At 51.8% G+C, this 24,157-nt stretch overlaps 1 protein-coding gene and 1 long non-coding RNA gene across 2 annotated transcripts in view; one reads left to right on the top strand and one right to left on the bottom strand.

Moving 5' to 3' along the window:
- Egln1 (egl-9 family hypoxia inducible factor 1) overlaps positions 1-23,848 on the bottom strand; it is a 35,610-nt gene extending 11,762 nt beyond the window's left edge. The window contains exon 1 of the mRNA XM_069998142.1: positions 23,088-23,848. Within this exon, the coding sequence (XP_069854243.1) occupies positions 23,088-23,810 (723 nt within the window). The 5' untranslated portion in view covers positions 23,811-23,848. The remainder of the gene's footprint in view (positions 1-23,087) is intronic.
- Positions 12,908-21,332, top strand: LOC138810901 (uncharacterized). The gene is made up of 3 exons (XR_011367259.1): positions 12,908-13,080; positions 13,765-13,892; positions 20,686-21,332. It is a non-coding gene; the product is annotated as an uncharacterized lncRNA (long non-coding RNA).
- Positions 23,849-24,157: the final 309 nt, after the last annotated feature.

The following is a 24,157-nucleotide window of genomic DNA, read 5'->3' as shown; positions in this document are numbered from 1 at the left end:
TGCCAGCTCTGAAGCCAGCTTCTCCGGCCAATCCCGTCCTGCTCTGCCCTCTCTTCATCCTCTCTCACTCTAGGTGGAATCCCTCTGGCCAGCAATGCCAGCTCGAGTGGCCTCTGATCCAGCACATCCATCGGGAGGCAGCCTCGATGCGAGTCTGCATCTGTTACCTAATCACCACCACGTGCAGTTGGCATTGTGCAGGTGGAAAGAGAGATCGTCCCCTCCCAGTGTGTGGACACACAGGCCTCCCCCTCTCTCCCAACTCACACCCCCACTCCCCATGGCTTCCTTTCTCTCCCACTCAGGATAAAGGGCTGCCTGCTCTCCCCCAACCCTCACCCCCGCACACGAGTGGATTTAGAATAGGTGACGCCACGCGGCTCTGTGTCCACACCACTGGATACCACTGCGGTGGCTACGTGGACTGACCGCTGCAAGCCCCTCCGCCTCACCAGGATCCTCCAGAGTCTCTGGCGGCCGGGCTGGCATTCCTCACACCGTTCCTGCTACAACTTCTGCCCAAATGAGCCCACTGGCTGGAGAAGCTTCCTCCTTCCCCTTGGGTACCTGAGGCAGCCCTGCAGAAGCCCGCTCCACAACCTCCCCAGCTCTCTAAATGGGTCTGTAGTACCCGCCCTCGCTTCCTCCGCTGCCAGGCGAGCACAGAGACGAGATGGGCAGAGAAAGAGGGGTTCTCTCCTAGCACAGACACCTGTTTCCTCAGAGCTCTGAACCACCAGTCATCGGGTCCTGAGAACACGCGTCTGGTTCAGAAGGTCCACTCGCAATGACACAGCTCGGTATTGCTGCTGGTGTGGAGGTGGTGTTTAGAGGCGGAGGCCTCGGGGTCCATGCCTCTCCCACTCCACAGCACCCACCCCTCCAGGCAGAGCACCCTCCTTGTCTCTGATGTTTGAAACACAAACCCTCCTTTGTTCCGTTTCAACTGCCATCGGATCTTCCCACCTCAGCCGGACTCAGACACAACACTGCGACACAGCGAGGAACAGCTGCGGCCCAGGCTGTTTCTCTTCCTTGACCTCCGAACCTTTGGTGCCTCAAAGAATTTTTTCATGGCACTGTGGTGAGGCCAAAAGAAGCATCTAGTTGCTTTTATTAAGTAGGAAGGGGCAGCTGGGCGCCAGTGGCTCACACCTGTAATCCTAGCTATTCAGGAGGCTGAGATCTGAGGATCGTGGTTCAAAGCCAGCCTGGGCAGGAACATCCGTGAGACTCTTATCTCCAATAAACCACTGGAAAACCGGTAGTGGCGCTGTGGCTCAAGTGGCAGAATGTTCGCCTTGAGCTGAAGAGCACAGGGACAGTGCCCAAGCCCAGAGTTCAAGCCCCACGACTGACAAAAAACAAAACAAAGAAGGAAGGGACAAAGTGCTTAGTCTGTGTTTAAGACCCAGCAACCCAGTGCCCACTGGACACCACACAAGTTTCTCACACCTCCGTGTGGAACTGGACACCGCAGGGCAGCCAGGGAGGCAGCTATGCATCCCCGCTCCGCCAAGCACCCCACTGAGGGAGGGGGACCACCGATGTCAGCCTGGAGCCCGCCACCAGCCCAGTCACTGCCCAATCAATGCCAGCCAGACAGGCACAGGCCTCTCCCGTGGTTCCTCCACTCACTGCAGCGCTCTGGCTGCTTCCACGACACTGAAATCCCCCAGGGAGCCCCACACTACTCCCCTGCTTTAAACAAAAGCAATGAATGTCCAGAGAAGGCCTGGCTGCTATGGTGGTGTTACTGTGATTCACCACCGAGCTCTTCCTCCCTTTGGTCTTCCATTACCCACTAGTTGGTGGTCAGTTCCCTTCCCTTTTTTTCTTTTATTTTTTAAGTCTGGGACTCCCACTTGGTACCTGACACTTTTGCTCACTGGCTAGGGATCTAACAACTGAGCCATGCCTCCACTCCACTTCCCTTTTTTTGAGTCCACACTTTGTTTTGGTTTTCCCATCGGCCAGCAGGGATCTTTTGCTGAGTACAGCTTGTGTGGTCCCAAGGGCCGCTTTCCAGCCCAGGCTGTCCTCCTGAGCCTCAGACCTACAAAACCAATTCCACTTTGCATAAACGCAAAGCACAGCAAATTCAATAGGCTGCTAAGTGTGGTGGTTCAGGCATGCCACCCCAGGACTCAGGACACTGAAACTGGAGGATCAAGAGTTCAAGGCTACTCTGGGCTATGTAGTTCTAGGTAGGCCTAGGCTATATACAATGAGACCTTTTCTCAAAAACTAAAAGCAAGACAGGAATTGGTAGCTCACGCCTATAATCCTACCCACAGAAATCCCTCACCCATCTATCTGGGAGTTACATTCCACAGACCCTGTGATAGGTGAAAATCCCCAAAGTAGCAGTGGTATTTTATTTATTTATATATGTTTTAAGGCTTTATAAATCCTTCACACTCTAGTATAAACCTTCCCTACTCTCGGGGCTGGGAAGGTGGCTCAGTGGTAGAGTGCTTACCTTGCATGCCTGAGGCCCTGGGTTCGATTCCTCAGCACCACATAAAGAAAAAAGCCAGAAGTGGCGCTGTGGCTCAAGTGGTAGAGCGTTAGCCTTAAGCTGAAGAGCTGAGAGACAGAGCCCAGGCCCAGAGTTCAGGCCCCACGACCAGACCCAAAAAAAACAAAACAAAAAAAACCTTCCCTACTCTCTTAATAAGCTTAACATTTTTATGGTTTTTATATTGTTTTAAATGTTTTAGACAAAAATAATTTAAATACCAATTACATAAATACCTAGATACCATAGATGCCTGCAATATAGAGAAAACCCCACAATATAGAATTAGGTTTAAAAAAACGCGATACAGTGAGCCTCAAGCAGTGGACGACAGTATAGCGAGTGAGGGACGACTGTACTCGGGAAGCTGAGACACGGAGATCTCAGTCCAGACAGGAAAGCCCAGAGACTCTTACCTCTAATTAACTACCAACAAAACCAGAAGTGGAGCTGTGGCTCGAGTGGTAGAGTGCTGGCCTTGAACACAAAAGCTCAGGGACAGGACCCAGGCTCTGGTTCAAGCCCCAGACCCAGTACCAAAACAAAACAGTACCAAAACAGTTCCAAAACAACATCATTTGGTTCCCAAACTGGAATGCTGCTCCTCTTCATACATTCCTCCTTTTCTGAATCAAGGCATTTCCTCAGAGAAACCCAGTTACCACCTCACCTCGTCCCGCTCCACCCCTTGATATACACAAGTGATCACATCAAATGCTCTGCGCTGGGCGGTAGGGCACTCTGTCCCCCATCCCCCCGACCTCCATCTCAGAGGCCCCCATCTCTCGCCTGGACTCCCACTCAAGTCCTCTCCCTCCAGGACTCCCCTGCCTAGCTCCAAGCCACTCAGGCCAGCTTCTGCGGTTAAAAGCAGGCCATGGTGATCACCTCAGAATCTGCCAGGCCCGGAGCCTGCTTCTCAACCTTCGCAACCAGCAGGAGAGTCTGCACACAGATCCAAGACGCTTAGGAAAAGCACCCCTGGTTGTGTGATGGGTGTGTGCATGCGCACCCGTGTGTGTGTGTGTGTGTGTGTGTGTGTGTGTGTGTGTGTGTGTGTGTGTGTGTGTGTTGCTGGAATCAGACAGGCGCATTGCCAGGGCACCCCCGCCCCGCCCCAGGAGGCACTCCCCTCCCCGAGGCACTGCTCCCTTTCCGTTGTTCCACCTCGCCATGTCATCTCGTCCGTGGGCAGCTGGAGGGAAGCACAGGGCTTGCTCATTCTGCTCTGTTTTGTTGTGGTGAACGACACCTCCAGTCTAAGATGTTTGTTACCTTCCAACTAAACTACTTAACTTCTTTTTCTTTTTCCTTTTGTTTTTTTGGGTCTGGTCGTGTGGCCTGAACTCTAGGCCTGGGCGCTGTCCCTCAGCTCTTCAGCTCAAGGCTAGCGCTCTACCACTTGAGCCACAGTGCCATTTCCAGTTTTTTTCTTTTTGCTTATGTGGTGCTGAGGAATCGAACCCAGGGCCTCATGCATGCAAGGCAAGTGCTCTACCACTGAGCCACCTTCCCAACCCCTCCTTTTCCTTTTTTTTTTTTTTTTGTGAGTCATGGGGCTTGAACTCAGGACCTGGGCACTGTCCCTCAGCTCTTCAGCTCAAGGCGAGAGCTCTACCACTTGAGCCACAGCGCCACTTCTGGTTTTCTGGTAGTTTATTGGAGATAAGAGTCTCAAAGACTTTCCTGCTGGCTTTGAACTGCGATCCTCAGATCTCAGCCTCCTGAGTACCTAGGATGACAGGCATGAGCCACCTGGCTTTGCAAAGGCTTTTCTTCCTGCACACCGATTGTGAGCGGTGTTTGGAAGAGTTCACATGCAGGCTCTGGCTGAGATACTGAGACTTTATTCCTCATCAATGGAGATGGTGCCCGCCCCCACTTCTCTCTTCCCCCATGAACTTGAAAGTAAAATTTTCAGAAAAATAAGAGAAAATCTTTGGGAGCTCAGGTTAGGTGTCAAAGATTTGACACCCAACAAATTGGAATTCATGTAGTATGTGTCTTTCTCAGTCAGATCTCCAGTCCCATCCATTTCCCTAAAAATCACATTTTTAGGAAGTTGACTGGTTTGAGATTGTACTAGTTATACAACATGTCAGTTTGAGCAGGAGGGTGGAGGTCTCACGATGTCTCTGCAATTCTGCTGGCAGGAAGTAGGTGGTCACAACAACTAAGTTTTATTGCTGCAGGAATGATGGTGGTGATGATGATGATGGTGATGTGGCCATTCAACATTCAGTTTCTATCAACAGGTGTCAGATGCTGAGCTGGGAAAGTTTCCTTGGCCTCAGGAGCCCTAGATCAGACGTAGAGAGGAGACGGTGTGGAGGATGCGTAGCCAGCAATGGTCAAGGCAAGAAGTCCAAGGTGGAGTTCCTCCAGCTTGGGTAGTTTGGTCCAAGGAGGGGTGGTCAGGAGGCAGACTGACCCACAGAGCAACTGCTGACACGGTCCCCTCCTGGACTTCCGCACCAGATGTAAGGTTCCACAAGGCAGAAAAGTTTATAGCGGGAGAGCAAACTGCTTGCACACAGACAGAGAGAGGAAAAGGAGGGAAGGAAAGAGGAGGAGAGGAAGAGGAGCCCTCCTTCTCCAGGCCTGAATGTGCAGTCAGATCCAGTGAGGTTTCAGGGTGCTGTGGGACTCACCCTTGGACTCGGGGGCCCGCCTGCAGTAGAACCGAGAATTACTCAAGGTGGATTTCATGCACAGCTTGCCTCCCTGGAGGAGCCACCACCACCCCCCCGCCAGCTCCCGGGGTGATCCGACTCAGGACCAACAGTGCCTGACCCAGACCTACCATTACTTGAAAAAAATGAACCTGCTGCCGGGCGCCCATGGCTCAAGCCTGTAATCCTAGCTACTCAGGAGGCTGAGATCTGAAGATCATGGTTCAAACCAGCCTGGGTAGGAAAGTCCGTGAGACTTTTATCTCCAATAAACCACCAGAAACCTGAGCACTGTGGCTCAAGCGGTACAGCGCTTGCCTTGAGCTGAAGAGCAGAGAGACAGCAGTCAGGCCCAGAGTTCAAGCCCCATGACCGACCAAAAAAAAAAAAAAAAAAAAAAATGAACCTGCCCAAACACATCTGCTTACTAGCAAAACAATGTTTCATTGAGGAACTGGTTGCTTCTCCTGAGTATGAATTTGGCTCTGTTGAAGTCAGGTAACAGTATGATGGCATATTTCTACAATGGTTTCTTCCAGTAAAGAAGGAAGAAGGTGGGCGAGGGATGTAGCTCAGGGCAGGTGGGACTGCCTGGCCCACCCTGAGCCCTGGGTTCATTCCCTAGCACTGCGAGACATAGAGATGGCATTATTTGATATTCTACTTACCAAACAGCTCAACTTTTTGAAAATTAAGAAATTTCTGTTGCACATAAAGGAAAGTCAAGCAGGTAACCTGAAAATAAATATAGCAGCACTCAAATCACAATAAACCGAAAAGCACTTCATGACTGGGCCTGGTCAGCCGCTCCTGGCTGTGGAACTTCCTGACCACATGATCTAGAAATAAGTTGTTTATTTTTTTTAAATCGTGCTGTGAGCCGGGCGCCAGTGGCTCACGCCTGTCATCCTAACTACTCAGGAGGCTGAGATCTGAGGATCAAGTTCAAAGCCAGCCCAGGCAGGAAAGTCCTTAAGACTCTAATCTCCAATAAACCAGAAGTGGTGCTGTGGCTCAAGTGGTAGAACGCTAGCCTTGAGCTGAGGGACAGCGTCCAAGCCCAGAGTTCAAGTCCCATGATCAAAAAAAAAAAAAAAAATCTCGCTGTGCCTCAGTCTCCTCAATTGCAAACAAGGGGGAAATGGTGTCCATGGGGCACAACGCTGTGGGAAGTGAGTGAGACAATGCTGTAGAACAGGCACTGCTGCGCTTGCCGCAAAATTCACACTCAGTGCTGGCGACCAAAGTTCACTACTTTTACAAATGTTCTGTACCAAAACCTCTGAACTGCTTGCCAGAGAAAAAGGTGGAAATGGCCCAAGCGTCAGTCAGGGGAGTGGAATAATGAACCAACTGGGCCTGCCACCTGACACTTCCAAGTCTGTGTTGCTGGGTAAACAGGAGCCCACGAGCTGTGGTGCGGGGATGGCGGCCGCTGGCCTGCAACAGCGCTCACTGCCTACTTGAAACAATAATGAATAAAATGCTCAGGTCTTTATGTGCACAAGTTCTCATTTCCCTTGGAAGACAGTAAGCAGTGGAATTTCTGGGCCAGGTCCTATGTTTATATTTAACTTTCTGAGAGAAGGCCAATCTGCTTTCCAAAGTGGATATGCCACTTTGCATTTCTACAAGCAATGGAAAGCTGGTGTTAGCATGGTTATGCTTAGAAGCCAGCCACGGCAGGATCCTCGGTAAGACTCTTACCTCCAGATAACTAGCAACATGTTGTCAGTGGCTCCAGTAGTAGCCTCCAGTCAAAGGGCTCAGGGACAGTGCTCAGGCCCTGAGTTCAAGCACAAAATAAGAAAAAAAAATTTCTTGGTATGTCCCAAATGTAAGGCTTTTGTCAGATTTATAGTTTGTAAATATTTACCTCCTAATGGATTTGTTTTCCATTTTCTTAATGGTTTTCTTTTCATATGCAAAAAGGTTTTCTTTTGGGGGGGGGTCCAGTCCTGGGGCTTGCTAGGTCTGGGTGCTGTCCCTATACTCTTCAGCTCAAGGGGAGTACCCTACCAATTGAGCAACAGCACCATTTCTGGTTTTCTAGTGGTTTAATGGAGATAAGAATCTCACGGAGTTTCTTGCCCGGGCTGGCTTTGAACTGCAATCCTCAGGTCTCAGCCTCCTGAGTAGCTAGGATTATAGGTGTGAGCCGGCCATGCAAAGGGTTTTAGCATTGACAAAATCCAGTCAATCCTATTTTTAGTAGTTCATCTTTTTTGTGTCCTAGAAAATCATGACCTATCTCATCACAAAGATTTCCTCTTAAGTTTTCTCCCAAAATGTTATGGTTTATAACTTAGGTCCATCAATTCTTTATTCATCTTTGCACACGAATAAAATACACTGCATAAATGTATGAAAATAGAAAGAGACACTGCAGGCTTGCCTCAGGTGGTAGAGAGCCAGCCAACAGGTAAAAGCAAGCATCAGATACTGAGTTCAAGTCCCAGCCTTCGACCAAAAAAACAAATAAACAAAAAAACATAGAACAATGACCCCTACTGAAATTGTTTTGAGGGGAGACAAATTTCCACAGGGACAGGTGTGACTTCTCTGCACGTATAATTTGGGGAATTATAGCGTATTTTAAGTAAATCGGAGTTATAAATTTTTATTTTATTTTTTTTGTCGGTCGTGGGGCTTGAACTCTGGGCCTGGGCGCTGTCCCTCAGCTCTTCAGCTCAAGGCGAGCGCTCTACCATTTGAGCTACAGCGCCACTTCCGGTTTTCTGGTGGTTTATTGGAGATCAGAGTCTCACGGTCTCTCCTGCCAGGGCTGGCTTTGAACTGAGATCCTCAGATCTCAGCCTCCTGAGTAGCTAGGATTACAGGCGTGAGCCACCAGCGCCCGGCCAGAGTTATAAATATTAAAAGGGGGATAAATGAAGGATGTGATAGGAGCAAGCCGGATTGAGCTCACTGTGCGCACAAATGAAACCTGTGTACTACTAATATACGCTAAGAAGAACTGGTGAAATGAGGTTCTGATTCTCGGTGAGAGCAAGTCAAGAATTCTGAACTGGAAACTAAAGATGAGCCCCTGTGGCAGGCCGCATCCCCACGAGCAGCAAGCGTCTGAGCCCAGGAGGCCAAGGCCAAGCCTGAACCCCCAAAGCTGCCCACCAAGAGCTGGAGCCACAGCCACAGTTCCCGGAGCTCTCCAAGGAGAGGGCTTCTGTGAGTTAGGCCCACAGGGCCAGCTTTCTGGCGCAGAAGCTGCTCTGTGCTGAGACGCAGAGGTGGTCCTGGCCGGTCCTCTCCCCACCCCTGGCTTCTGTCACCTGTCCCGTTTGTTCCTCTGCCCTCGACGGCCCTATGAAGAAACCCGCGTGACACGCTTTAAAGGAAGCACATGGTAGACCAGCCTCTCCCAACCCCAGCACCTCAACAGCTCAGGGGCGCCCGCAGTTCAGGCATCAAGCAGACCTCACTCACATCAAAGTCACAGCCGCGCTCTTCCAAGAGACACACCTCAGGGCGATTTCAACCTGAGCCTGTGCCCAGCCTTCCCTGCTTTACTTTTGATTTAAGGGCTCTCATTTTTTGCCTAGGCTGGCCAGGATCGCAGCTCTATTTGGGCCTCTTCCCATGTACACTGGGATCAGACAAGCACCACCATAGCTGGCCTTTGACCTCGCTACCCCAGCTGGCCTCAAATTCCAATCCTTCTGATCGCTCCCTCCAGAGCGGCTGGAATTACAGAGGCATGAGACAGTTAAGGTGCCTTTTGCTTGATTGTGTTTAAAAATCGAGGTCAGTTGAGTTTAGGATGAGAACAAGCCCTTAAAGATTGGTTATGTCCATCTTAGTCACTTTACAAAGGAGGAACTCAGAAGGTTGTTACTCAAAGACTGTGGTATGATTATTATGCCACAAGTGACAGCTTTAAAACTTTTAGCCAATCATGGTCATTGGATGCTGTTTTTCTTATAATATCTCTGCTTGGATTAGTATATAGGGGTGAGATTTCAGCTAAGGATGTGGAGTCAGATAGTTTTTTTTGTTGTTGTTACTGTGATGAAATTTATATTACATAAAAGCCACCTTATCAAGTAAAAAAAAAAAAAAAAAAAAAATCGAGGTCAGTCTTGCTACAGCGGAGTCACAAGCAAACATAGAGACTAAAGCAAAACACACCTATACTATGCCATGGGGGAGGAGGGCAGAAGAGAGAAGGACGATGGGAAGAGCCCAGCTGGCTGGCTGACGGTCAGCAACACAGCCCAATGCTTGTCCAGCTTCTGCAGCCCGGCCAGCACCTCATACATGGCGTCTGTGCCAGCCTGAGGCAGAGCCACTGTCTTCGGCAACAAGATTACAGGGACTCCAGGAGTGCACTTGCGTGAGCCAGCCATGACCAGCAGAAGCCAGCCTCACTTCTCTCAGGGAAAGCTCGAGTTCAGCTCTAAACACACCAGGACAACCGAGGGCACGGAAACCTCCTCTACCACAACCAATTACGCAGATGAGCAAGGCACAGCGTGGCTCACATGGCTCCCCCACTCCCTCCCCCCCCCCCCCGCCCATGGGAGGCTAAAATAGGGAGGACAGTGTTTCCAGGCCAGTCTGGGCAAAAAGTTCTTGAAACCCCATCTCAAAGGAAGAAGCTGGGCGTAGTGGCACATACCTGCCTTCCTGGTTTGGACAGGAACCCTAAAGTAAGCGCATCATGGTCCAGGTGTGGGCCTGGGCAAAAAGCAAGACCCTAGCTCAAAAATAACCTGTGCAAAAGATAGCTGGAGGCATGGCTCAGCCGTAGAGCACCTGTTTAGCAAGGGCTGAGTTCAAATGCCATTGTGGCCCTCCACTCCTTTGCCCAGTTTTTCTGGAATTGTTGTACCACAAGGTCTGCTCTGTACTTGTGTGAGACAGGGTCTTTCTATGTGGCCCAGGCTGGCCTCAAACTTGTGATCCTCCATCTCGGAGTGCTGGGATTAAGGTGCATGCTTCACACCTAAGTACAACAGAGTTTGGAGTTTGTTGTTTTGTTTTTGTTTTGGCAGTACTGGAGATTGAACAAGGGTCCATACTTATTAGCCAGGCACTCTACCTTCTTGAGCAATGCCTCCGTCTCACAGGTCGGTTGTGGGGCTTGAACTCTGGGCCTGGGTGCTGTCCCTCAGCTCTTCAGCTCAAGGCTAGTGCTCTACTACTTGAGCCAGAGCACCATTTCTGGTGGTTAATTGGAGATAAAAGTCTCAAGGACTTTCCTGCCTTGCTTTGAACCACGATCCTCAGATCTCAGCCTCGTAAGTAGCTAGGATGACAGATGTGAGCCACCAGGTACCCAGGGTGATGGGATTTTTAACAGGAGATCAATGAATGAGCATGTGTTCATTTTTGGAGTGACTCCTTTAGAGCCCTTTGTTTCGCTGATGAAGTCCACTGGACTCCTAAGCAAACTAAAGTTGCAAGCAGTAGTTTATGTAATAGCGCAGCACACTCAAACCTATCAGCTACCAGGGAGAGAAGCTATTCTATTCTTACGCATGACTCCCATCTACAGGGCCCTCGTTCAAGAAACTGTATTCCAAAATACTCTTGTCACCACCCAAACTGTAACTGTGCCTTACCCACAACTCATCTGTGGTCACTCTGTGTGTGTGTGTGTGTGTGTGTGTGTGTGTGTGTGTGTGGTACTAGTCACTGTGTGTGTACATGCACATGAGTGTTGCTAGGGACTAAGCCCTGGCCTCACACATGCCAGGAGACTTCCACTGAGCCACACCCAAGCCCTGTGGTAAAAATTACGTCTAAGGCCACTTTTCTTACCGACTTGGTACTCAGCAAAACAGAATGCAGCTTACTGTCACAAGCAAGCAAACCCAGCAGGGAATCCTTAAGAGTGTGCTATGTGATTGCTTCCCAAGGCCTGGGTAAAGTGATACCACCCCGTGGGTCTAGCCACAGCGCCTCCTTCCCACAGTCACCACCACAGGCACTGTGCCTCCTTCCCACAGTCACCCCAGCGGGCAGTGGGCAGCGGAGTCTCCAAGCCTTTAAGTCTGAATCTAGAGACAGAAGGCCACTGGTTGGGAGGAGTCCTCACCTGGCGCAATCACCCCCTCCTTAGCTAAAGCACTGTGCCTGCCTCTGATGTGCCTGAAATTCCGAGTGATCAGAGACTCAAAACCACGGTAATGTCAGGATTCAGACGTTTGATCCAGAAGTCAGCCATTCTGTCCAGGGTAGTGAGGAGGGCTGTCCCACCCTGGGTCCCAGGTTCTAGTCCTTTCCTCAGACCACTGCCTAGCTCACCCTGCACCACACATGCCTTCTACCATGCTGCCGGCCTTTCCCGGGGCCTTTCCCCATAGGGCTCGGGACAGACAGCAGAGCCAAGGAGTTCTGAAACTCCAGCCCCCAGCCCCTGCCCGGGCCTAGAGAATGGCACCAGACATGCCAGCTCCTTAGCCTCACCCCCCTCCACCTCCTGGGCTTGCCACTAGAAATAGCCAAAGGTGGTGCTGACCTGGGCTATTTCTACCTAGAAAATGAGGGACCAGAAAGAGCACAGCAAGCACATGCAGGAGTGCTGACCACCACAGGGAGAAAGACCCGCAGTGACAAACGCATACCATGGCCACAGAAGCCTCTAGAAGACAGCTGGGGGACAAAAGGCAAATCCAGTTTTGAGAAAACAGAGACCAGTGGGGTCTGCAAGTTAGTAGAGATAACTTAGAACCCCGAAGAGGCCTGACATGAGGTGCTAGGCAATGGGGGCACGGTCCCCGGGGTGGTGTGAACAGAATGGGGGCACAGTCCCCAGGGACAGTGTGAACAGGACAAGGGCATGGTATCCGTGGTGGTGTGAACAGAATGGAGGCACAGTCCCCAGGGACAGTGTGAACAGGACAAGGGCATGGTATCCGGGGTGGTGTGAACAGGAGGGGGCACTGTCCCCAGGGCGGAATGAACAGGACAGGTATTGTACTCTGGAGGCTCCCAGAAGCAGGAGCTGGGTGAGATCAGCACGGAGAGGATCACACAAGAGCAAAGGGACACAACGGGCTATGCTTAGGACATGCAGGAGTCAGTTCAAGAATGCTGCTCATTTCTACACAGATCCGGGACTCAAGTTAGCCAGCTCTCAGGACCAGCACAAATAATGCATGGCAGGAAGTAAACTGTTCTTTTTTTGTTCTTGTTTGTTGTGGGGCTTGAACTCGGGTCCTAGGTGCTGACCTCACTCAAGGCTAGCATTCTACCACCTGAGCCACAGCACCAGTTCCAGTTTTCTGGGGGTTAATTGGAGACGAGAGTCTCACAGAGTTTTCTGCCCAGGCTGGCTTTGAACCACAAGCCTCAGATCTCAGCCTCCTGAGTAGTTAGGATGACAGGTGTGAGCCACCAGGGCCCGGCTTATGGGGGCTTGCCTGATAGGAATGAGGGCCTCGGGTTCAAATCCCCAGGCACACAGAAGAAGAGCTTCACAGGCTGCCACAAGATGGTGCTTGTCCCATGAACACCACATACCTGCTGTCCGCTCAGAGCTCAGAGCTCGGTCCCCCGACAGGACTACAGGGGAGAGCGAGCATACACAGCCCCAGGCACAGGGCAAAACACTTGGCACATGGAGTACCTGTGATCACATGGAGGCACAGACCAGGTGGATTTTAAACCTGTTTCTCCAGCTACTCACACACCTGCCCTACTGGCCTCATCCCTTCCCACACAGCGAGCAGTCTACATCATGCCGGGTTTGCAATATTCTAGAAAAATACAGGTAGGACTGTCCATTGGCCCTGGCCCGAAGCAGGAATCAGAAGCCCTCAAAGCTGACCAAGTGCCACTGCACCCTGCGCCCAGTCACCCCTGCGCGGGTGCTGCCGCCACTTCCCGCCATGTGGAAGAGGAAGCAACATAGTAGCAGAACAAGTAAGTCTGAAGGGGCAGAGCAACAGAAGCACCGGCACTTAGCCAGCGCACAAGACCACGCAGGCAGGAAGGGCAGAGACTAGAGCCACAGGGGCAGAGCCTCAGACTAGGCAGAGCCTAACGTTCACAGGGGAGTGCCAGGCTGAGAGCTGAACAAACCTAGTCACTGGCTTCAAATCCAGGCACACCACGGTGCGTGTCCTTCCTGGGCCTGGCTAGAAAGGACCTGAGCTTCAGGCTTGCTACCTCTCTGCCTTTTTAGCTAGCTACAATGGAAAACTCTTAGAGAGGCATTTCAAGTTCTCCCAGAACTTCTGTCTTCTTATATCAATGAGCTGAGAGCAAAGAAGTGAAATTGAGAAAAATGTACGCACGCAACTTACAGTTGGAATCGAAAGAAAAAGGTCGGGGAGGATATGAGGGAAAGTAACAGGGGCTGAGACTCGAGAGCTTTCAATCTTCCAGCCCCTGCCTCCCAAATAGCTGGGGTCACAGATGCAAGCCACCGTGGCTGGCTTACTGATTGAGAATCTCACAAACTTTTTGCCTAGGCTAGCCTCAAACCTCAAGTCTCCCAATTTCTGCCTCTCAAGTAGCTGGGATCATAGGGTTGTGAGCCACTGTCTATCCACAGCAGCTTAATTCTTCTTTTTTTTTTGGTTGGTCGTGGGGCCTGAACTCTAGGCCTGCACACTATCCCTCAGCTCTTCAGCTCAAGGCGAGCGCTCTACCACTTGAGCCACAGCGCCACTTCCAGCTTTTTCTGTTTATGTGGCGCTGAAGGATCGAACCCAGGGCCTCAAGCATGCAAGGTAAGCACTCTACCACTGAGCCACCTTTCCAGCCCTTCCTCTTTTTTTTTAACAGGTACATGAGTTGGAATGGTGGGGCTCAGATTTGCTCAGCCAGCATTCTATCACTTGGGCCATGCCTCCATTTTGGCTTTTTATTTTTTATTTTTTTGGTTAGTCATGGGTCTTGAACTCTACCTGGGTGCTGTCCCTCAGCTCTTCAACTCAAGGCTAGTGCTTACCACTTGAGCCACAGCACCACTTCCAGTTTTCTGGCAGTTAATTGGAGATAAGAGTCTCACGGGGGCTGGGAAGATGGCTCAGTGGTAGAGTGCTTGCCTTGCATGCTTGAGGCCCTGGGTTCGATTCCTCAGCACCACATAAGCAAAAAAGAAAAAAGCCAGAAGTGGCACTGTGACTCAAGTGGTAGAGTGCTAGCCTTGAGCTGAAGAGCTGAGGGACAGCACCCAGGCCCAGAGTCCAAGCCCCATGACCGGACCCAAAAACAAAACAAAACAAAACAAAAAGAGTCTCACAGATTTTCTTGCCCAGGCTGGCTCTGAACAGCGATTCTCAGATCTCAGCTTCCTGGAGCACCTAGGATTACAAGTGTGAGCCGCCAGCACCTGACTCCATTTGGGCCTTTTGCAGTTATTAGAAATGAAGTCTTTCAGACTTTTTTCCCCAGCTGGCTTCAAACTTCTATCCTCTGTATTTCAGCTTCTTTAGTAGCCAGGATTACAGGCATGAGCCTCTGATGCCTGACTATTAGTTTGACTCCTAACTGCTCCTTAAAATGAAGATGTTTTTATCTAATTTCTGACCTTATTTTGGCTTTGAATCTAAATCTAAGCTTGCTTCTTCAATACTGTGTGTGTCAATACCAGAGCTTGAACTCAAGGCCCAGGAGCTCCCCCTGAGCATTTTTGCTCAAGGCTGGTGGTCCTTGAGGCACAGCTCTACTTATGGCTTTTTAGTGATTAGTTGGAACTAAGTCTCAAGAACTTTGTCTAGGTTACTTTCAAACCATAATCTTCAGATCTCAGCCTCCCTTAGTAGCTAAGATTTTAGGCGTGAGCACTGGGACTCAGCCTAAGCACATCTTTTTGCAGTGATTTTCCAGCCATCATTTTTGTCAGTGGTGACGCATGAACTAAGGGACGCTGTCTCTGAGTTTTTTCACTCAAGGCTAGCTAGCACTCGACCACATTGAGCTATAGTGCTACTTCTGGTTTCCTGGTGATTAATTAGTGATAAGTCTCACACATTTTCCTGCCAGGGCTAACTTCTATGAACCGTAATCCACAGATCTTAGCCTCCTGAGTAGCTAGGATTCCAGGCGTGAGCCACTGGTACCTGGCTTCCAGCCGTCTTGAGAGTGGGTCACATGAGGAAACATGAGCCCACATGCAGAGCCGGAGAAGGTGCAGCCAGTGGGTACCAGGTGATGAGGGCAGGCTGGGGTGTGCTGGGGTCAAGGGCAGGCAGGGCAGCCCATTGGGAGGAATGTAGAAAAGCTGGGCACAGAACTTTCTCCAGCAGCTGAAGCTGGCAATAAGTGTCAACAGGAGCTATAAATGGAAACTGAGAGTGCAGGGCAGTGGTGGGGATGTGGGTTAGGGCAAGACAAAATAACTATTTCCTTCCAATTGCTCACACCAAAGCCCCAAAGTCCCCCTTGCCCTGTCCTCGCTCTCCTGCTGCTGGGGAGCCCAGTCAAAGTCCCCCAGAACTCAGTTGGGCCTCCACCTCCATTCCCAGCAAAAGCCAGCGGTCTTCTGTTCCATGCTTGCTTGGGAAATGGGTCTGTCTAGGTTGCCCAGTCTAGTCTTGAATTCCTGAGCTCAAGGCATCCTCCTTCCGGCTCCCGACTAGTTGGAGCCACGTAAGTGCCACCATGCCTTGCTCACCGATCATTTAAAACAAATGCTCCTTGGAAACTAGTTCCGGCCACAGCCTACAAGGCTGTTCTCTTCCCCTCCTTCCCTCCTCAGCTCCCTCACCAGAATCCAGAGGCTTCTCTGCTGTCTGTGCACACAATTCATACTATCCACCCAGGTCTTTTGTATTTGCCACATAATGCCTCTAACGTGGCCCGCTCTGCCACGCACCCATGTATCCACTCCTGCTTCATCTGAGTGAGGACACAGTTATTGTTTTACTGTGCCTCTCGTCTGAGAGAGGATAGCCACGCTCTGCCTCACCCTGTCTACTTCTGTCTGCACGCTGACCACCTGGCAGGCCACAAATCCCTTGCATACGTTTCTACTTCCTGCCCATGTGGCAGCCAGGGGCCCGCAGAAGAGGAGCACTTTCCGGCTTTGTTCCCCAGGCCCAGCTCCTCCCCAGAGCCGGCGCATAGCCATTGTCACTCACACTTGCTCAAACGCTGTCGGGAAGGACACATGAGCCCTGTGGAGAAATGGGGCCTGTGAGGCTGGATAAGAAACAAGAGTGCTTCACACCCCAGGAAACCCGAGGGCAACTTCACCATGCCCACAGAGGTCACAGCTACTGTCCAAACCTTCAGAAATCAAACTAGCTATCAACTGGTTATGGACAAATGATAATGACACACGAACTATTCCACTCAAAACAGAGCCCCACCTCTGGGTGGCTACCTATCAGTTTGATTTTTCTGTTTTGGCTTTTTTTTGGGGGGTGGGGTCCGGTCGTGGGGCCTGAACTCTGGGCCTGGGCACTGTCCCTCAGCTCTTCAGCTCAAGGCTAGCGCTCTACCACTTGAACCACAGCACCACTTCCGGTTTTTTCTTTTTGCTTATGTGTTGCTGAGGAATCAAATCCAGGGCCTCAAACATGCAAGGCAAGCACTCTACCACTAAGCCGCCGTTCCAGCCCCTCTGTCTTGGCTTTCTAAACAAGGAGTCTTTTCTGGAATTAATGTCAAAAGCAAACTGCTCAATTCTCCAATGTCAGAGTGCAGCATGGTAGGTGTGAGCCTGGGTGTTGCCAAGAAGGGCTGAATACAAGCCCAAGGAGTAAACCCTATCACCAAAACTTCCCAAGAAGCAGGGCACCAGTGGCTTATCCGGCAGGAAAGTCTATGAGACTCTTATCTCCAATAAACCACAGAAAACCAGAAATGGCGCTGTGGCTCATGTGGTAGAACGCTAGCCTTGAGCTGAAGAGCTCAGGGTCAGCACCCAAGCCCTGAGTTCAAGCCCCATGACCAACCAAAAAAAGAAAAAAAACTGCCCAAGAATTTGCTAGGATGGGAGACTGAACTAGCTGATACAGCTTTAAGGCCTATAGATGGATTAAATAAATAAATAAAACCCAAGCAGAAAGGCATACCAGAGCAGCACAGGTTCAGAAAGCACCGAGGGAGAACAAAAATAGATTCCAGGGCTGCTAGGGGAAAGGCAGAGGGAGGAAGAAAGAAACTGAGCGAGCCAGCTCATGCTGAGGAAACGAGACAGGGAGGATGGAGATGGGAAGGAGCAGCAGGGACCAGCGGGGGACATCAAGGCAGGAAATGTTAAGGCTGGGGCCTCAGATAAGCCAAAGAGTGGAGTAGGGAAGGAACAGGAAGTCACACAAGTTCAGGCACATCCTCAAACGATGGCAAAAACACTCAAAAATCACTTGGGCAGCAAGGCGCAGTTTCTGTGAGACGCAGCGAGATGGCCAGACACAAGAGGGGGCGGAGCCAGCGGCGGCTGCCTCTTTCCCCAGCTAGCTCTGTGTCCTTGAACAAGTCCTTAACCTCTCTGGAACTTATTTCCTGTTTAAAAAAAAAAAAGTGTGTGTCTGTGGAAAGTGGCCGGGTCAGAATCGTAAACCTTCTTTTCTCCAGCACACTGGCAGGGTTAAAAGGGAAAGCACTGAACCCTTAAAAGAAAAAAATGGATCATAAAAGTGGGAACCTTTGAATGAGAAGAGTAATATTTAAATGACATTATGTGTGGAAGTGCTTGAATTAAATGAAGTGAGCTGGAGAGGAAGAGAAGAGAGTACAAGCAGATAGTACTTGGAAGACCTACAGAGCAGACAGATTAGTTCCTTACAGCCCCAAGTTGCAGACCCCCGATCCAACTGAGATCTAGGAAGAACACAAAATCCAGTATTGTGAAGCAAGGAGCCAGGGGCTCACGCCTGCAATCCTAGCTACTCAGGAGGATGACATCTGAGGATCCCAGTTCAAAGCCAGCCCAGGCAGGAATGTCTATGAGATTCTTATCTCTTTAACCAGCAAAAAGCCAGAAGTAGAGCTGTGGCTCAAGTGGTAAAGTGCTAGCCTTGAGCAAAAAGCTAAAGGACAGCACCCAGGCCCTGAGTTCAGGTACTAGTACACGCATGAGCGCGCATGCGCACGCACGCGCGTGTGCGCGCGCTCGCACACATACACACACACACACACACACACACTATTTTGCATTGACACCCTCCTCCCATCCCCAGTATGTAAATAAAATTATAAACATTATAAACATGTAGAAAGGTCTTTTTATTTGAAATAAAATTCCTTTGGAATAAGAGGTTCTGTGCACTCACCCAGCACATGCGAGGGTAATGCACTAACAAAAGTGCTATCTTGACAAGGTACATTCAGTGCAACACACCCTGGGAGCCGACCCCTTTGAGAGCCAGCCCCTTTAAGAGCCAGCCCCGGAAGCCTGACAGGACCCTGACCCATGCTCCAGCCCTTCTGCTGACAGGACAGCTGACCATGATGGTGAATTCTGATGCAGCTATAAACCATCACTGAGTCATTTCAGTGTGTATGTTCCAGATTCCAGGAGAGAGAGGAGAGCAGAAGTAGGTGGAAGAGGAAGTTTTGGGTGGCTTTTATATGTGCTTTACTTTTTGTTTATTTACTCAAGCTTAAACAACAGAGTGGTGTATAGTACTCCTAGAGGCTCAGCCAGAGCTCAGGAGGCAGTATGGTGGGCTCCAGGAAGGCCTCTTCCTGGCTTGCGGCAGAGGTGGCCAGGATTGGCTGTGCTTTGTCATTTAAGAGGCTGTCTCCATGTTTCTATGACACTGACAGAGCAGTGGGTTTTCCTCATCCTGTTCCTTGCTCTGAAGCCGCAATTAGCCAAAGCTGATTCATTAGCTGTAGCACTAATGAAAATTTTGGTAATAAAAATGTGGTACTTAATAATTAACTCAACCTTTTCTGGAGTAATAAGGTACATTGTTTATTCATTTTGGGTCAGTCATGGGGCTTGAACTCTGGGCCTGAACACTGTCCCTCAGCTCTTCAGCTCAAATCGAGAGCTCTACTGGTTTTCTGGTGGTTCATTGGAGATAAGAGTCTCATGGACTTTCCTGCCTGGGCTGGCTTTGAACCATGATCCTCAGATCTCAGCCTCTTCAGTAGCTAGGATTACAGGCCCGGCTGGTACTTTTTTATTGAACAGATCAAGGTTGGCATTAAATTCCAAAAATGAAAAAAAAATTCCAAAAATGATATGCATACGAATCTAGTAACTATATTAATTTTTCAATGGTTTGTTGTTTTTTTAAGAAACCATCTCGTGACATAGCCCAGGCTGGCCTCAACCTCATGACCCTCCAATATTAGTAATGTCCCTATAATTTTAACAGCAAATGCTTTCCCTCAGAGAATGCCAACAGGAAGGTTCAGGTCAGTGTATCCTGACAATCCTACTCCTCTAAGTACTCCCTTTTCCTCTACCTCAGTTAAGATCCTAGCATACCTTTATTTATTTTCAGTGTGGTCCTAGGGCTCGAACTCAGGGTTTTTATGCTATCCTTTAGCTTTTTCATTCTAGTCTGTCACTCCACCAAATGAGACTTGGCTTTCTGGTGGTTAAGAGGAGATAAAGTTGGTAGGTCTCATGGGTTTTTGGGGTTTTTTTTTGCCGGTTGTGGGGCTTGAACTCTGGGCCTCGACACTGTCCCTCAGCTCTTCAGCTCAAGGCTAATGTCCTACCACTTGAGCCATAGTGCCACTTCCAGCTTTTTCTGCTTATGTGGTACTGAGGAATAGAACCCAGGGCCTCATGCATGCAAGGACAAGCACTCTACCACTGAGCCACCTTCCCAGCCATCTCATGGGTTTTAACTGTCTTGCCCATGCTGGCTTCCAACCCAAACCCTCCAATCTCAGCCTCCTGAGTAACAGGAGCATAGGTGTGAACCACCGGCACCCAGCTCTTTTCTTGCTTTTTCTCTCCCCCACCCCCACACCACTTGTGGTGGTGGTGCTAGGGCTTGAACTCTTGAACTCAAGACCTTGCACAGTCGCTCCTGGGGTTTTTCCACTCAGAACTGAGCTGTGAGTGAAGTATACTAGTCAAGCTACCATCTGAGCCACAGCGGCTTCCAGCTTTATGCCAGTTAATTGAGGAAGTCTGTTGGGTGAGTCTGTTGGATTTGTCTGCCCAGGCTAGCTGTGTGAACCCTGATCCACAGATCTCAGCTTCCTGAGTAGCTAGGATTACAAGACCTGGTGCTTGTTAGGCAAGTACTCTACCCACTTGGTCCCTTTTGTTTGGTTTATTTCTCAGATAGGGTCTTGCTTTTAAACCCAGCTGGCCTCGGGCCACAATCCTCCTACCTGCACCTCCTGGGAGCTGGGATTACAGAAAATACCGCTCGGGTGCCCCACAACACTGCTCTGCCCAAGTGAAGAGTTTCCCTGGTGGAAGGAAGGGTAGGAGGAAGGTGAGGGCCCCAAGGGCAGTGCTGGCACAGAAAAGGGGGGATCCCCAAGAGAAGATCAGGGAAAGTGGGACGTGGAGCTGGGTTACATCAGGAGTAATGATTGCATTTCTGTTTTTCCCTTAGATTACTTCATCCTTCCCTTGTGGTTTCTCTTTTAAAGGAGCTGGGAAAACACAGGCCAGATGAACACGACTGAAGGAGGAGACTCTGGGGAAACCAAAGCCCAAGAGTGACCATAACCATCACCCACCACTGATGTCCAGGACCTTCATGCACGCAGCGCGGTTGAAGACCTGAACCCAAGGCCCAGGATTGTGCAGAACTGCCCACAGTGGACGGCTTCCCTCCCCCTCTCCTGAGCTACACCAAGAATAGTGAGCAAGAAATGGTGCCCATTCGAGGATGACACCTTTACTTTTGTATTCTTCTTTTTGTGCCAGTACTAGGGCTTGAACTTCAGGCATTTTGCTCTAGCTGGCTCTCAACCATTTGAGCCACAGATCTACTTCCAGCTTTTGCTAATTAAAGAGTCTCTCAGATTTGTCTACCCTGCCTGGCTTCAAACCAAGATACTCAGATCTCAGCCTCTAGAATATCTAGAGTTACAGGCATGAGCCCCCCATGCTTGACAAGAAAGGCACCTCTGAAATTACTCTTCTGGTATGAAACTCTTTCTTGAAGATCCCTCCGCAAAAACACCCACTCTCTGACACGGCTCAGGAGCTTCAATATGAAATAAACACAGTATCTGACAAACTTTACATAGCTCAACTACAGGCTATGATTATCTACATACACAGCGGACACTATTCACCCACGATCAACAAAAACACACATCAAACCTTAGTGCCAGTGTTGTGTTGATGAGCGATCCCTTCTTATCCAACATCACACCTACACCTGCAGCCGGAAAGCTGACAGGGTTTCATGTCTGTCCAGCGCCCAAGTCACCTTCACCCTGGCCAAGTGTGAGCGGAAGCCTCCTCCAGTGTGAGTGTGGATGCTGCCGCCTGCGCCACGGCCCCAGGCCGCACTCTGTGTGCCATGGAGCCTCATCCGTACCCTGCACACCCCACATGGCTCAGTGTCCGGCTGGAGGTATTGTTTTGCCTGCCTTCTCACTCCTCACAAACACCCTTGGTTTTGCTTTTCTTCCTCCCCCCCCCAATACTTAAATTACATGTTAAGCATGATTTCCAAAATTCTTTCAGCCAACAAGTACCCTAGTAAGAATTCCCCAAGATCGGTCACAGATTCTGAACCTGGTCCCTGAGTCAAATGCAGAGGTAAGATCGAATCCACCCTCCCAGGGTGGGGGCAGTACCTTTGGGGCCTTTCAGTCGCAGCCCTCACTCAGGACAGAAGTGACTTTCCTAACTGACATCTTCCCGGGGCGCATCTGCCAAGCAGGTGCCCTGCCACCCCTCCCTGGGAAGCACGGAGAGTGGAGGTCTTGGCTTGTGTCGGAAAGCTCAGTTACCCAAGGAAGCAGATCATGGAATACTCAGGATGAGGCTGGCTTCATGGCTCACACCTAAGCAGATGCCGGCAGTTCCCAGGCCCAGGCCCGCGCCCGCACAGCCGCCTTCTTGCTGTGGGAGTCATTTCTGTGTTCACATGTCATCCACGACCACCTTTCCTTTTAAAACTATAAATGAAAACCTTGTGGAAAATGTAGGGTAGGGTTCAATCAGACCCTCTTTTCCCTTCCCGTTTAATTTTAAACAACTGTCCCTTTATTTAGACTTCTCTGAGACGGCATGTAAGATATGTGCTTCAGGAAGGACCGATTGTGCCAGAGGTAAATTCAACTCCACACTGTATTTTGCCCCACAGAAGTTTTGATGCTCAGAACCTTCCTCAGAGCCGGCAATGGGACTTTACACAGCTGGGCAGTCACACTGGACCCACAGGGAGTCTGACACCTGCTCACACCTGACACCAGCCGCCCAGGAAGGGCCAGGGCTGTGTGCAGCCATGGGGATGTCCCTTGTCCACTCTCAAAACTCTCCAGATGAGGGGGGGAGGGCGGAGCAGGGGACCCCGGAGGGGCTAGAAGCAAAATGGAAAGGCTGCAGGGTGGAGGGGGGCAGGACAGCCGCGGTCTGCCGGGAGGAAGGAGGGCTGCTTTGGTGAAAACTACCACCCATTAGTAAGGGAGGACAAAAAGACTTCCAACCGAAGGCTGGGACTTCTACCTCTGGCTCCTTGTTGTCGGTGGTGATGGTGATAGTGGTGGTGGTGTCTGTGTGCATGCATGTGCGTGTGTGCATGCATGCATGTATGCATGTGTGTGTGCATGCGCGTGTGTTCCTTTTCCAGGAAGCCAGGGAGCAGCTCTTTCTCAAGGGGCACCACAGAAACAAAGCAGATAGAGGAAGCACCCCCCCCCCCCCGCAAAGGTGTAGCCGGCCAACCCGGACAGGGTCCGAAGGCGCGGGCCCCTCCTGGCCCGGAGGGATAGGGCGCCGCGGAGGGTGAGCAGGGGGTCCGGCCGGGGTGCAGGGGCGCGGACCCCGGGGCGGCCACGCCAGGGCCTCCCGCGCCCGGCGCCCCGCTTACCTTCGTCCGGCCGTTGATGCGGTAGTTGCCCAGCTTGCCGCTGCAGTGGCGGATGAGGTCGTCCATGCTGCTCATGAGCAGACCTATGGTGTGGCAACCGGGCTCCTTGCCCTCTACCCAGGTGATCTGGTCGCCACGGATGTCCCGGGACGAGTCGCTCTTCTGGCTGACCAGCTGGCCGTCGGTGAAGCGGCCGGTGTCGTGCAGCGCGCGCACCTCGTCGCCGACGCGCTGGCCGGTGTCGCGGCCCAGGAAGTCGTCCACCACGCAGATGCCGTGCTTGTTCATGCAGGGCACGATGTACTCCAGCGCCAGCTTCAGCGCGGGCAGCGGCTTCGTCTGCCCGTTGGGCCTCGGGGCGCCGGCGGGGCTCAGCGCCTCTCCGCCCGGCGCGGGACACAGGCCGGCGGGGCCGGGGCCGGGCTCGTCGGCGCGGGGCTCGGGCCGGGCCGGGCGGCGGCCTGCCGGGGCCGGGGCCGGGGCTGGGGCTGGGGCCGGGGCGGGGGCCGGGGCCCGAGCGGCGCCCCCCGCGCCCGCCTCGCTGCCCTGGCACACCAGCTTGTGCTTCTTCCAGTCCCGGCGCTGGTGCTCCTTGCTGCAGTAGAAGGAGCTGCGGCAGCGCCCGCAGCGCATCAGGTTCTCCATCTTCCCGCACAGCTCGCAGTACTGCCGGTCTCGCTCGCCGGCGCTCGGCGCGCCGGGCCCGCCGCTGTCACTGGCCATGGCGGCGGGGCCGGGCCGGGGCCGGGCGCGGGGCGGCGGCGGCGGCGGCGGGGCCGTCACGGCGCCATGCTCCGCCGCCCGCGCGGGGAGGCCGTGCGCGCCCTGGCCCGCCGGGCCCGGCCTGGCCGCGGCGCAGCTCGGCGCCGTCAGCTCCGCGCTCAGCGCCTCATCGCGGCGGGCGGCGGGCGGCGGGCGGCGGGCGGCGGGCGGGCGGCGGCGGCGCGGCCGGGCCGGGCCGGGCAGGCTCGGCGTCCGGCGGGCGGGCAGGGCGGGCCGGGCGGGCCGGGCGGGCCTGCGAGCCTGCGAGCGCCTCTCGCTCCGCGCGCGCTGCACGTACACCACGGCCC

The sequence above is a fragment of the Dipodomys merriami genome, unplaced genomic scaffold (assembly GCF_024711535.1).
Source record: "Dipodomys merriami isolate MVZ:Mamm:240054 unplaced genomic scaffold, mDipMer1.0.p SCAF_51, whole genome shotgun sequence".
Classification (NCBI taxonomy): Eukaryota; Metazoa; Chordata; class Mammalia; order Rodentia; family Heteromyidae; genus Dipodomys; species Dipodomys merriami.
This window is presented reverse-complemented; position numbering and strand designations above follow the sequence as displayed.